Source organism: Akebia trifoliata, chromosome 3 (genome assembly GCF_017979445.1).
Source record: "Akebia trifoliata isolate Shusen 1 chromosome 3, ASM1797944v1, whole genome shotgun sequence".
NCBI lineage: Eukaryota > Viridiplantae > Streptophyta > Magnoliopsida > Ranunculales > Lardizabalaceae > Akebia > Akebia trifoliata.
This window is the reverse complement of record NC_141377.1, coordinates 55133420-55148666: the sequence shown is the minus strand read 5'-3', so window position 1 is coordinate 55148666 and position 15247 is coordinate 55133420. Positions and strand designations below refer to the sequence as shown.

General features: G+C 32.2%; 1 protein-coding gene and 1 non-coding gene across 2 annotated transcripts; one reads left to right on the top strand and one right to left on the bottom strand.

Moving 5' to 3' along the window:
• Window positions 1-2544: 2544 nt before the first annotated feature.
• On the top strand, window positions 2545-2625 carry TRNAL-AAG (transfer RNA leucine (anticodon AAG)). The gene has a single exon. It is a non-coding gene; the product is annotated as a tRNA-Leu (tRNA).
• A 3441-nt stretch (window positions 2626-6066) lies between these two features.
• Window positions 6067-11996, bottom strand: LOC147408091 (phosphatidylglycerophosphate phosphatase PTPMT1-like). Its single transcript, XM_086436967.1, has 6 exons — window positions 11273-11996; window positions 9550-9672; window positions 8231-8324; window positions 8055-8137; window positions 7826-7915; window positions 6067-7049 (listed from the first exon to the last, which is right to left on the bottom strand). The coding sequence occupies exons 1-6, from the start codon at window positions 11501-11503 to the stop codon at window positions 6483-6485; spliced, it is 1188 nt and encodes a 395-aa protein (XP_086293093.1). The 5' UTR covers window positions 11504-11996; the 3' UTR covers window positions 6067-6482.
• Between the last annotated feature and the right edge of the window lie 3251 nt (window positions 11997-15247).

The window sequence follows — 15247 nt, the reverse complement described above, 5'->3', positions numbered from 1 at the left end:
TTGCCCATATACAGTTATATGAATGTAAGATCGTCGAGTTGAAAAATATCTTAGAGACGACTCTAGCACCTACAGACTGAAATTCATTTACCATACAAATACTTTTACTGATCTTTTTGACCCAACTCAAATATCAATTTTCATTACGATTTTCCCAAAGTTTAAGGATTTATGATATTGATGATGATGACGAAGACTATCTCTGATTAAGTGGATATTTACAATTTGTCTTCAAATCCAATTTTATTCAACTTATGAAGAATGATGCCAATTTTATTAAATTTAAAATTATTTAGTTTATTCTTCTTCTCAACTATAAATTTAAAAAAAATAATAATAATCCAATGAGTACCTTGTCTAATAAATTTTCTAGATCCATATAAGAAATAATAGGCATCAAGAAATTAAAACTTAAGTAATGTCAAAGATTGATAACTTGGTTAAAGTTTGTGAGTGTTGATATCACGACTTGGATTCAAATTCAAAGCAAATAAAACAAATGAAAAATAATTTTAGCAATGTTATTTTCTAGCAAATTATCGGGTTAGCTCTTATCATGGTTTTCAAATCCAATTAATTTCTTATTCCATCTTTGGCACTTGTAGAAGTTGTAGAAGCCCATGGACCTGACTTGTCCTGACAAAATCGGTTTGTAAGGAGAGAATCCTTATTAGCAATCTCCCGTTTAATTTTTGAAAAATTCATGAATTTTTCATTTATTTCAATGAAAGTATTATTTTCAGGATTATTGAACGATTTTAAATAATTCACAGATTTTAAGTTTGAAAAGAATAAAACACGATTTTTTTACGAATTTTTATAAATCTTGGTGGGAAAAAAAAAATGCTACTATAACTTGTGGTATTTTGCAAAGTGAAACTTGCAAGTTGTGATGTGTAATACAAGTTGACTTTGAAGTGGCCATGCTTCGAATTTTTGGAGAAATCCACATTTTTACATAAAAATTTTCCCTTTTTTATCTTTAAAAAAGTAATTACACAATTGATTTATTTGAGATTACACTTTAATTTTTCAAATTGATAATTTGTCCCTTAACTTTGATTTTCTTTTAAAATCAATGGAACAATAACCTCAATGTCCTCATTATCACCTTCACCGTCACCATCACTATCATATGGCCGAATTTTTAGTTTTCAAATTTTCGAAATGAAATGGATAATACGCATATGAAACATATGCTGCATATTTTTCATTTATCAAAATTTTGGCCAGATTTTTGCAATTCAAAATTGAATATACCCTGAATTATGATACCCAAGCGATGTAGGACTATCGTTCACACTCTTCCCTAGCATGTAACATGTCTCCTACATTATGATGATTACCCGCTCTAATACCATGTAAAAGCTTATGAGCCTAACTCATCTTCACAAAACTGATTTATAAGGTAATGATTACCCCAGGTTTATATATAATCCGATTATCATACTCAGGTGATGTGGGACTATCGCTCACAACACCCTCAGACATCGAGTTCAATCATTCAAGTCATGGCATCTTCAGTGAGACAACTTTTCAATCAATATAAAATAAATTTTAATAATATATCTATATAGTCAATTAATATTTTTATATTACAATAGAAATTATCACAAAATACCTATCTATATAGGTCCCAGACATTTAAATTCTTAAAAAATGATTTATTTTATAAGAAACATATCAAATTGGCCGAATTTTCTAAGAAGGTGCTCAGATTTTGAAATCCCAATTGAGATAACTCAAATTAAGGGGTGTGGACGATTCTGTGGGTATCTTGCTTGGATCCATAGTGACGAAAATTTGATTTTTTGAAAAATTCACGATTAAATAATTATTTTATTAGTTTTACATTATATCCCGATTTTTTTTAAAAATCATGAAGTTTTTGAAAGAAAACTTTAATTTTTCAAAAAATCATGATTAATTATAATTTAATTGATAAATTTTTGGGAAAAAAATCATATAATTTATTGTTTTTTACATTTTTAAGCATTATTTTATCATTTATTATATGAAGTACATTTTTTTTATATTTTAATTTATGTGATGCTTTTTCGCCTTTATCTTTGTGAAGCTTTTTTCTCTTGCCAAATTATTCCCAAACCCTAACTTTGTCACTATGCTTTGGATCCACACATTGAAGAACGAGTTGTCTCGGTTTGTGATGAGTTTTAAAATAATGCTTCTCAGTAGTCAGATCAGAATATGGTATAATAAGTGTGATGGGAGTCACGTGTTATGATGAAAAGGTTTGGTGGGTCAGAAGACATAGGCAGTGTGCGTCAAAAAAAAAAAAAAATTTTGTTAAAGGAAAATTACTTACAGCACCTCCCCAATTGTTGAGATCACCCTAATACAATCTTTGATCTCAACATTTCAATATGAATCATCAACATCAACATCAACGATTTACATTGCCAAACTCCACGATTTGAGTTCGTTGTGCTAACAGGGTTGTTGACGACTTGTTCTGAAACCCGAGCTTCCTATAAAGTCACTTACAATTAATATTAATATTTTATTGATTTTTGGTGTACAAATGTTGAGATGGCCGAGTTGGTCTAAGGCGCCAGATTAAGGTTCTGGTCCGAAAGGGCGTGGGTTCAAATCCCACTCTCAACATTATAAATTTTTTCCCAGTTTTCCCCAAACTTACTCGTTTTTTTAATACTCAAAAAAGAATTATTTGCTAGAGTAACTTATGTCTTTAGACGGAAATGCCTTCATTTATATTTCTCTAAAATATCTTTGAAAAAATAATTTTCTAAATTGTAATTTCTTCCCTTCCAACATTTTACTCCATATAGAAAGAGATCTATTTTCTCTACCAAAAAATTATTAGAATTCATCAAAGAGACTCTAGATTTGAGGAATAATGATGGATCTTGTAGATCTATTCACTCTTGTCTTCAATCCACGATCTATTGAAGATTTCCATTAAGATTATAAATTTCTCTTTTGTTTCCTTCATTTTTTTTAAAGTCATTTATGTATTTTTTTATTTTTTTTTAAATCTTCATACATTACTCATCATGTTATATAAACGAAAAAATGATAGCAAAAAAAATATTAATTTCATGAAAATTTCCTGGTTTTGTTAACAAAATTAACCTAGCCTCGAACCTAAATACAAGTATGAATTATAGTGTCGAGGCTCAACGGTACCTATGGTCGAACCTCGACGAAATTGTCTAATAGAAGATTCTATAAGTGAAAAATGTCTAAATCATCGAACCTCAACAATAGGTATCGTTGAGGCGCGACACTAGTTATTAGTCATTCCAATGTCGAAGTTCGACACTGGGTAAATTTTATGAAACGTAAAAATTTCTTGAAATATGGAAGAGAAATGTATTAAGATTATAAAAATATATAAATGATTTAAAAAATAAATAAAGAAGAGATCGACAACATTTGGTGGAAATCTTCAATAGATCATGAATCGAACATGAAAATGCAAAGATCTACAAAGTTCACCATTATTCTTGAAATCTAGAATCTCTTTGATAAACTCCAATGACTTTTTGATAGAGAAAATGAATCTCTCTCTCTCTCTCTCAATTTATATTTATATATATATATGGGGGCGGTTCAAGGGCCATAAGTAAAAACATATGTAAAAACAATGGTTTCTCAAAATATGGGTTAGAGGTTTTGGATTGAGCTGATTTTTTGTAAGGATGATTATTATAATGAGAAGATCATCCTCACAAAAATCAGCTCAATCTGAAATTTCTAAATCCATCAAAAGTGATTTACAAATTTTTGACAAAAATTGACAAAAAATCGACGGTCCACATTCTAAGTCACTTTTAATGGGATTAGAAGTTTCAGATTGGACTGATTTTTTTTTTCAAATGATCTTCCCATCATAGAGATCATCTTCACAAAAAGTCAGTTCAATTCGAAACTTCTAACCCATATTTTGAAAATTTATTAATCTTACATTGTTTTTACATATGTTTTTCATATGTCCCTTGATCCTGGCCATATATATATATATATAGGGAAATGTTCAGCACCCTAAGTTTTACCACACACTTTAACAAACGTTTTTTGTCCTACATGGGTTAGAAGTTTTGGAATGAGCTGATTTTTGGTGAGGATGATCTCTATGATTAGAAGATCATCCTCCCCAAAAATCAGCCCATTCCGAAATGTTTAGCCCCATGTTTACACGTTGAAAAATCGTGGACCGTCCATTTTTTGTAAATCAATTTTGATGGGGTTAGAAGTTTTGGAATGAGCTGATTTTTGGTGAGGATGATCTCCTCACCATAGAGATCATCCTCACCAAAAATCAGCTTATTCCGAAACTTCTAACCCATGTAAGACAAAACGCGTTTGTTAAAGTGTGTGGTAAAACTAAGGGTGGCGAACGGACCCATATATATATTGTCACACCAATTTTTTCATGTTTTTTGACAGAATTTGCCCTTGCCTATAATTTCTCTAATAAATATTTGAAAATTAGTCTTTTAAATTGTAACTTCACCCTTTCCAACATTTTATACCATTGAAATAGAAAGAGAGGTCTTTTATCTCTATCAAAATCTATCAAAAATCCATTGGATGGTGAATCTTGTAAATCTATGCACTCTTATGTTTGACCCCCGATCTGTTGAAGATTTTCACCAAAAGTTATCAATGTCTCCTTTATTTATTTCATTTTTTTTAATCGTTTATATTTTTTATAATCTTGATACATTTCTCTTCTATTATTATGTAAATGAAAAATGGTAGGGGGGAAAATTGATTTTATGGGATTTTTGCGATTGTTCATCAAATTTATCTAGTGTCGAACCTCGATGTTAGAATATTGTATTATAGCATCAAGGCTCAATGGTATCTATCACTGAGGTTTGACGCTATGAACATTTTTCATTTACAAAAGTTTCTGTTAGAAAATTTCGTCGAGGTTTGACAATAGGTACCGTTGAGCCTTGACGTTATGATACATTCCAACATCGAGGTTCAACACTGAGTAAATTTTATGAATAAAACCAAAAAAAATTTGTAAAACCAATTTTTTTTCCCTACCATTTTCCATTTATATAATTATGGAAGAGAAATGTATCAAGTTTATAAGAATATATAAATGATTTCAAAAGATGAAAGAAATAGAGGAGAGATTGATAAGTTTTTGTGAAAATCTTTAATAGATCATGAATTGAATACAAAAGTGCATAGATTTATAAAATTCACTATAATTCTTTAAATCTAGAGCTTCTTTGGTGAACTCCAATGACTTTTTGGTAGGTTTTGATAGAGAGAATGGATCCCTCTCTCTTTCTATTTCGATGGTATAAAATGTCAGAAGGGAAAAGTTACAATTTAGAAAATGATTTATTAAGGGTTTTTAGAGAAATTATAGGTGAGGGCATATCAAAAACATGAATAATTCTAACAAATAGTCCTATTTTAAGTATAAAAAAAGTGGCCCTTTTTTTTGCTGTTGCCTGAACCTAAGGAATTTTTATGCTAAAAGTCCAAATACCATTGTACAGTTTGGATAATTATGCTAATTAAAAAAGTGCAAAGTATCAGCAGAAAAATAGAAAAACTAAAGGAATGCTGATAATACGACGCATTTGCTTATAGCCCAACAAATGTTTGGCATGAGATGCAAATAACATCAGTAATAGAGAGATTCTATCTCTTGCCCACTGCCCACTTATCTTTTCTTTTTTTGAAGATTTTAAATCTCGAAAAAAGTCATTGGATCCACATTGATTATCACATTTACAATCCAACGACACAGCCATTTATATTTCATTCAAATATTCATATTAAAAAAAGTATTATTTTTCGAGCTTGATCAACGACCAGTGAAATTTAGAAATAAAATTCATCAACAGTGAAAAATAACTATTTTTTATTATTTTAAATTTCATATAATTTTGTCCTTTACAACTCCATTGTATCAGATCATGTTTTGGAATGATCAGATCTCCTTTTTTCACTATGGGCAGGAGAGAAAATGAAGTCAGGGGTGTTAGCCAAAAACTGCCTCATATTATCAAAATTCAAACTAAATTTAAAAGAGAGAATTAAATAACCATATTTTACCTTAAAATGCAAAATTGTATTTGTCACACAATAAACCTAGACTCATCACATTCTTCCTTTCCCCCTTGGGTTAACAGAGGTAAAAATAACCTAACTCTGGAAAATAAAATAAAAATAAAAATAAAAGTAAGGCCGCAGCCACAACAGGCTGGCATGACAAATACAACCCGGATTACAGAAACCTCTCCATCCCCCCCATTATTGAGGTAACAAATTACAAAGAAATGACTCATACAGTTGCCCCTAACTCCTCGACAAAAGAGGAAAAAAACAAACAACAAAGATAAAATCCCTTCCTACAGACTCAAACACCCACTGAAATAGACGTGGACATCTACTACAGTTGCCCCTATCTCATAGAAAAAGGGGAAAAAATAAACAAACAAACAAACAAGAAGGACAACATCAAATCAAAAGACATGCATGTCAACAAGAAGCCCTCCCAACTGATCGGCTTCCACAGAGCAAGTGGTGCTCTCCCTCCCCATTTTCTCTCCTGATGTCTTTCGGCGAAAACCCAAGCCCGAGAATCTCGTCAGTGCTGCCTGACTAGCAAACTGAAATCTGCTTATATCTGAACGTGTCTCGTAACCCACAACTGAGCCGTTGTGATTTGCATCGTATCCATCGAGGTCTGATTCTGTTATCAACACAACTGAGCTGTCATCAAAATCAGCAGGGTCTCTCTTTGTTGGGGAACCCGGTGTTTTCACAGGATTGTCAAAATAATTGGAGTTCAATAATGCTAACGGAACAATTGAACTGTTGTCGAAGGTTGCAATGTTTCCTGTGGTTGTAGAGGAACCTGAGGCTTTCACAACTGGATTGTCAAAATGGTTGGGGTCCGATTTTGTCATAACCGAACCATCGTTGAAGGCTGCATTGTCAAGTATGGTAAGGGAAAGTGGGGTTTCCACGTATAGATTATTGGACCTTCCAGTACACCTCACCCTCTGATGGTAGAACTCTTGAACAGCCTGTAAATCAAGACCAAGATAAACATTTAGAGTTTGTGCAGCTGTTAGATGCATTATGAACAACTATAAATACAATTTATTGGATAGAAGTGAAGGATATTCTTTTGGTTGATACAGTACCGATTTTAACAAACATAAAATACCAAAAAAAAACAGCTACTGAACATTACAATTCTATCTGTAAAGAGGACGTTGCGGTACTACAGAATTGGATACCACGAAAGAGCAGATTAGCACTTATATAGAAACTTTTACATGGTATATGTAAAGCATTTCTACGGAACCTCTTAGATGGTACTAGTGTTATTTTGACATGTACCATCTAAGAGCCTCCCCTCAGGAGCTTACCTTGAGTATTCTTGGATTGTCATTTTTTTTGGAGTGAATTATTTTGGGATTTTAAGGAAGTATTTTTTTAAGAATTAGTTTTTAAGTGGGAGTATGCGTGCTCCAGCTAGTTTCCTCTTTTGTTTTTTCAGGTCAATCACCCGACTGCCTTTTGTCAATTCTTTCTCTTGCAATAAATTCATACTTTAAAAAAAAAAAAAAGACAACTGAAACATGGCTGAAAGCTTACAATGAAATACATGGCCCAAAATGTTTCAAAAATTAATTAACTTTTCAAAGGGTTAGAAGTTTGAAAATGGTTGATCTTTAGTGATATGTAGCACAAAATTGCGTACATATATCACTCTTGGCATTTTTCAGTTTCTGAAAATTTCCTGATGAATCCTATACTTCTTAAACATAAAACCTAGCCGAGGAGTCAAAAGTACCTGCCACTGGGCAGAAGCTAAGAGCACCCTAGGTCTGATTGACTTCACATACTCATATGCAGCGTCAGGGGTCATTTTCTTGTGTTGAACCTGTAAAAGAAAGATGATATAAGTATTTGTTCAGATTTTGTTTCTTTGCTTGTTAGTATATAGTCAAATTTTCTTTTCCAGAAGTATTTCTGTAAAGATTTGTAGCTAATAATTAATATTGTGTGCATGTAAAACATACCAGGTAACAGAGAACAATGGTTGTGCTTCGTCCCCTACCAGCTTTACAGTGTACGTATGTTTTTGTGCCACTTGAAGCGTTCTCTTCAAAAAGGAAACATTAATAAACAAAATTACAAGGGCCTTCAAAAAACTAGAAAAAAATATTTATAACAAGAAGTTGATAAAGCTACTTACTATGAATGAAGTCTACAGCTTGGCATATATTTCCGTATGATGGAGCAAAAAGGTAATCTCTGGTAGGTATCACCAAGTGGTCAATGCCATGAGTCTATACGATAAACAAATGATTAGATAAACCCAGCAGACAATTGCACAATTAGGGAAGGAATAACTAGAAAAGAAATGGTTAATGAGGTGGATAAATAAAATGCAAATTACCACGTATTATCAATCTCAGATGCATTTCGGCCATTCCTGGCCTTTGCATTGCCACATTCATGCTTAGTCAAAGTTCAAAGCACCTCAAAAATAAAAAAAGTAGGAACAACATCTACAATTTATTTATGTAAGATAAAGTATATCCAACAAAAATGAAACGAAGAAGCCTCTGAAGAAACAGGCAAAGAAGTCACCACTTTTCAAGGTGAATGGAATTCTGGCTATTAAAAAAAAATTGTTTATCTTTATTTCGATAACAAAAATGGCATTCATTGTTCAAGCATCATTTGTTGACCAAATTATATGTCCATATTCACATGGCCAACATCATCCACCAGACAAAAAGTTGAAAGTTACTGAAGAATAAACCAAATGTTTCAAAGCATGCTCTTCATGCCAAAAAGATAAAGGAAAAGAAAGGAGTGGGGGTGAGGGGGGCTTTTAAAGGTTTCATCAGACAAGCATGCATCCTCTCAATATTGTTATAAAATTGGCTTTGTACCAACTTTCCAGATCCATTCAAAAAGAGGGTCAATGCATTGGAGACACTGCCATTCTATGCATCTCCCATGAATCATGAAAATACAGATGGGCTTTGAGCTGGTTTTCCCCACTAAATAAGTGAAAGGTGAAAAAAATACGATTTTTTTTTTGATAAGTGAAAGAAATACAAATTAATCAATCAAGCCTGAATCATAAACAATACAACTGCAACCACCTTGGATATGCTCATAGAACTCTAAAATTAGTACTAACCAGGTACATGATCCAGGGGCGGAGCCAGGATTTTGCTCTCGTGGGGGCAAGGCAACCAAGAGAAAAAATATATATGTGGGGGCAACCAAACCAATAGAGGAAAAATTTTTGTGGGAGCAATAGCGGCGGATTTTCTTATCCTCATAGGCTTCAAAAATTCTTGTGGGGGCAAGTGCCCCCAATGTAAATCTTCCTCTAGGTACATCACTAATATCTTTCTTACAATGTCATAGACAAAATATATTTTTATTAAGCAAAGAAAGAAGTAACTATGAAGCACAAAAGTAGGATTAATTGAATAGAAAAACTCAACATATAAAGATGCAAATGCCAGTTGAGACAATAATGAAAACACTCACATGATACAGTGACGTGGGAACCAAAGTCTCGTACGGCTCGTTCAGTGTGATCACTCCACAAACACCAAGCTCTTTTAAGCGAGGAACATCTGTAGGAAACGGAACAGCACCTAACAATATAAACTGATAACAGATGTTTTAGTACCACATGACAAAACAGTAGGGCTTTTAACGAAAAAACAGTCTCCAACAAAAACACATGAATCAATAAACTACAGGATTTCCAAACATATGACAGTAAAATTGCTTTATAATCTCATGTAAGTCATGTCTGAAGGCAGCGGGACAAAAACAAGGCCAATAGTGGATGTCTTTGCGAGAAAGTCAATTCACATACAAAAATATTTCATTCTGAGCAGGTTTGCTTGTTCCCATTATGTATCATCATCTATCCCTTATTCCAATTTTTTTATAAGTCTTATCCCAAATATTAACTTTAACTATGTAAAAGATTTGACAATGTTTCTACACCAGCCATCTGTCTGATGCAAACTATCCATCTTAATTGAGGCAGGGGGTCTACAATGAAAACAATGCTTGTAATTCTTCTGAACATTTGGGTAAATGTTCCCCGTGAGATTTTCATTAAATAAAGGTAAGAAACAATTGTTCTAAAAAGCTACAAGGGATTTGTGTGATGGATATAGAATGTGGGGAGTTCAAATAATGTTACAATTACTTAGATCTGCTAACACTGTCCCACAATCGCATGCTCCTTTGAATAAGGAACATGAAATCAATATCTCTTGGTCTCAATGATTTGAGCTGTTAAGGACGCAAAAAAAAAAAAAAAAAACAAAACAAAACACACACTAAAAAAAAAACACAAATGGTGTTGTTTCTGGTCACCGTTTGTCTATGAAGTCTGTCACTAACTCACTATCCCAATTTGTTCATCTTGGAGTCTATTGGAGCTAGTACCCCTTAAATCAGGTCCTTCATGATCTCTCCTAGGATCATTTGATTGGATCGTGTGGCATGTTATCTTTGGGTGAAGATTATGAATGATAAAAAGTGGAAATCATCGGATTCAATATATTAATAATGTTGCAGGAGATTGAAATTGTAGATTAAAATGTGGAGATTTATTAATCAAAGGAAATGAAAAGAAAAAACAACGGAGAAGGAAGAAAGAAGATCTGGGCCCATGGCTAGTCTGATTGCAAGATCCTAACCATCCATGGCTCTTATATCATGTAAATCTTTTGCTTGGGTACATGTTTTCCTTTAGATTTCCACTAAATAAAGGTAAGATACAACCCCCTTTGTTTCCAAATAATTATAAGAAATGTGTGTTGTGAAGAGTGAAGAATTGGGGACTGTTAATAAGTTACATATACTTGGTTATGCTCAGGGTTTAAAATATCGGAATGTATAAAAACTTATCTGTTGATATGTATCAGTACCGGCCAAGACCAATACGAAACATTGACCCCAAAACATTGATTTTTTGGGGATGTATCGATTTGTGTTGAATGCATCGGCCAACACCATATCGGTTTTTATAATTAACCAAACATTCAATAGATGTGATATTTTAAACCGTGGTTTAGCTAATGCTAACAATGCTCACAAATGGGAATTTGTATGCTAAAATATAAAGGACACCCTACAGTTGATATGATATAAAGAAAGCACGATGTCACGCCATAGATGGAGAAACTAAAATATGAAATAACAAAATGAGAAAAAGAACTTAAGAAAGCATGGATGATAAATGTACCTCATCAATCCCATCCCACCAACGAAACTCCGACTGGATCTTATTCCGAAGAATATTATATAGAAGAGTCGGGTAGAAAAGAACACGAGCCCCCGCTCCAACCAAAGCCCGCTTTGCATCGGATACAATGATTTCCTTACGAAGAACGTCTAGAATCAACTCTTCTTCTCCACTTTCCAACTCCCACTCCTTCAATTCTTCAATATTCATGTCTCCAATCAAATCCATCATCGATAATTAATACTAAACCCCTTCAAATTTTAAACAGCCACAGAAAAATCACCAAAAACCGAAGACGAAACCCTAGAAATCCTAAGTTTTAATAATCCCAACAAATCCGAACTTCAATCCGACAACATTCCATTTCCACCAATTCCTTCATGTCTTTTTTACCAAAAATCATCGAAAACAACATAATATACCGATCGAATCGTAACTACAAATGAAACGGCACAAAAACCCTAGATTTACGAAGAGAAATCGAACTTCAAAACATCGAATAAAGAAATAATCGAAAAATACAACGTGCGTGGTCTTCACCAGATTTCTCTAGATCAACACCAATCGAACTTAAAAATGATCTGAATCGGAACAAAGAGGGTTCCTCTCCTGCAACTCGATTGAACAGAAAAAATGGCTTTTTTAAATATCCTAATTTTCTAATTTCTTACGGAGATTCTACTTTCCATTTGTTAAATCTTACGGGCCTACCAACTCTCCCAACTGTTATTCTATTTATAAGGTCATTTGAAGATTTTAACGCGTGAAAAGGACAAAAACTTTGAAGCGGCAGCTTCTTCAAAATTTTGAAGCAACCCTCTCCTTTGAATTACACGTGGCATTTCCATGCTGGTAATACCCATTTAGGCGGAAATGTAGGGGCGTGTAATAAATTCAAAACGTCTCGTATCTCTTAACAGGGAAGGTTGCTTCGAAATTTAATGAGGACTAAGACATGTTTGGAATTTACATCTATACCCTTAAGTTTTCGGTGATTTTGGGTTGGGGTTTAGTTAAAGTGTGCCCTTTCTATTAAATACAATTTGAAAGTAAACATTTGAAGGAATTTTTGAATAAAACTACTCTTTTGAGTAAAAGGTGCACACGGTTTGATTTGGTTCGGGTTTGGGGTAAAAATTGGAATCAACTCGAACTTAATTGCTTTACAAATTTAATATCGAAATCAAATCGACTATCCTTAGAATTAAACCAACCCAAATCAACATTAGTTCTATTTGATTTAATTCGATTCTCGGATCTCCTAAATATAGATATTGAGATACCAATTATCAAATCTTACAATTGAAAATTTCACGACCATCAATGATTTCAGTCAAAAAATCCATCAAAGAGAATGGCATTGACAATATAATATTAATATGTCTATAATCTCAATTATATTTAATGACACGAGTGATATTTCAAAAATTGAAACTCATTAAATGGTTAGGGCCATGTCATTGGGACCACTTAGATTGATGATTAAATTTATTAGAATATAGAAAACAAACAGTGAGATTTTTTTTAGGATTTCCTGAATCCTAAAAAATTGCGAATTAGAACCGAACTGATGAGCTAAAAAATCAAATCAAACTGATACAAAATGCCTTGGTTTGGTTTGGCTCAATCCAATGTGCAACCCTACTTTTGAGGGTATTTTGTTGGTGTATTTAATGCATGATAGCATGTGCTCTTATATTCTTGAATTTATAATAGGCTCCACTCTACATTTTTATGAATATTTGAGATATCTCCTTATGTCTCAAATTAATGACATATCACATTTGACCTTGGTCTTCTCTAATAGGTTAATATAAAAAAATTTGATTTAAATACCCTCGTCGTCACAGTATCATCACTAGAACCATCATCATCATATCATTTTCATCGTCATCATTACCATCATCACTATGATTAATTTTGAAAAAAAATATTCAAAGTTTTTTATCTTTTTTTATAGTCTATAAGAGAAGATCGTGGTCGAGGGTTATGTTATTCTCCAATATTAACTTAAATGAAAGATTTAAAAAAAAAAATTAAAAATTAAGAGTATTAGATACTTGAGAGTGCATGATATTTTAGTTTTCTTTAACATGTACTATCAGGAGTTAGTTGAGATGGCAAAGGCGTCTGGGTTTGCTCCCCAAGTAACACCTTTGAATCTTTATATGTCTCTCCACATAAAAGTGTCTATATTTAATTATTGAAATGTTAAAGTAGTTGGTATGTGTGATCCGCCAAAGTAAAAAAAAAAAAAGTTTTCTCTAACATCTCATTACTTACTAAAATGTTAGTTATTTACTAAACACATTTAGTATGAATTCTTATTAAACAAATGAATTATACAATGCTTAGAAAAATATGAAATGGATGTACTGTAAATGAAACTATCATAAAATTAGATAAAAATGAAGTCTTGTATATTTCACATGAATACAATACCAAAAATAAAATAAATGTGAATTTTTTAAGAAAACGAGCTTGTTGAGTGAAATGCGTTCAAAAACTACAAATGACCAACGTAATTTTTCCTATATAAGTTATAAGTTTTTGAGGAGACTGTTTTTTTGTGAGAATGGTCTCTATGATGAGAATGAGGCTGATTTTTTGTGAGAACAATCTCTCTGATGGGAATATCATTCTTACAAAAAAAAAATTAGTTTATTCGAAAACTTTTAACCCTATCAAAAGTGATTTATAAAAAAAAATGATGGTCAACATTTATTCAACTTGTAAACTGAGATTAAGAGTTTTGGAATAGGTTGACTTTTTGTGAGAATGATCTCTATGGTGAGAAGATTATCCTCCCAACAACAACAAAATTTTCGTTCAATTCTGAAACTTTTAACCCCATTAAAAATAATTTACAAAAAAAAAAAAAAAAAGGACGATCCATAGTTTTAGGGTTAGAAGTTTCAGAATCAACTGATTTTTATGAGGATGATTTTCTCATCATATAGATCATCCTCACCAAAAATCAGCCTATTCCAAAACTTCTAACTCATATAGGACAAAACACGTTAACCATTTAGTTGGCTCTTGATCTTGATCCTATATTTTATTTAATGGTGAGACTCACTATTCATTTCATATAAAGGTGGGATTCATTTGGAAACAATTGGACCAATAAATATTAACTCATAAAAATGGGGGAAATTACTTAAAGGACCCTAACGGGGGTGGATATCTTTCTAATTAGTCTTTAAGTTTTAAGGCTTCTCTTAATAGTCTATTTAGTAAAATTTTAATTTCTAATCAGTCCATGAACCCCACTTCACACGTCTCTTACAATTGAAATGTTGAAACGGCTATAACTATTCAAACTAACCATTTTTGTTCAAAAAAATTGGATTTCTGACATCCTAATTGAGTTTTTAGAGACTGCATTCTGATGGAAATGATTTGAGAAGGAAGAAGTCATTTTCAAGGGTTTTGAAGATGTATGTAAGAAGTTAATGTTTTTTTTTCCTACCAAATTTTATACTAGTTATTATGTCAAATTTTTAGTTGATCTTTCCATGTACTTTAGTCAAAAGAATTCGAAAATGAGTGGATTTTACTAGTGTCAAGCTCACCACTTTTTATTTTCAGTTTTAACATTTTTTGCTGTCGAGTTCAACATTATATTAAAAAATTGTCAAATTCAACAATAAAAAGTGGTGACCTCGACAATAAAAAGTCATGAGCTTAACATTATATAATTTTTTTTGAATCTCAGCTTCATTCTTCATTTTTTTTTTTGTTATAAATTATCAAAATAAATTTTAAAAAAAATACATCTAAATTAATGTTCACAATTAGAAATATTCCATTTCTATTTGTCATTCACAATAAAAAATTGTTGGAAATGGTTGTAATGCATGTTGGAAAACCTAAGCATATGAAAAAGATGAAAAATGGGTAGTTTGGGTATTTCAAAAACACTATCGCCTGGGATGTGGTTGAGGGACCAATAAGAAATAAAAGTTTAGTTAA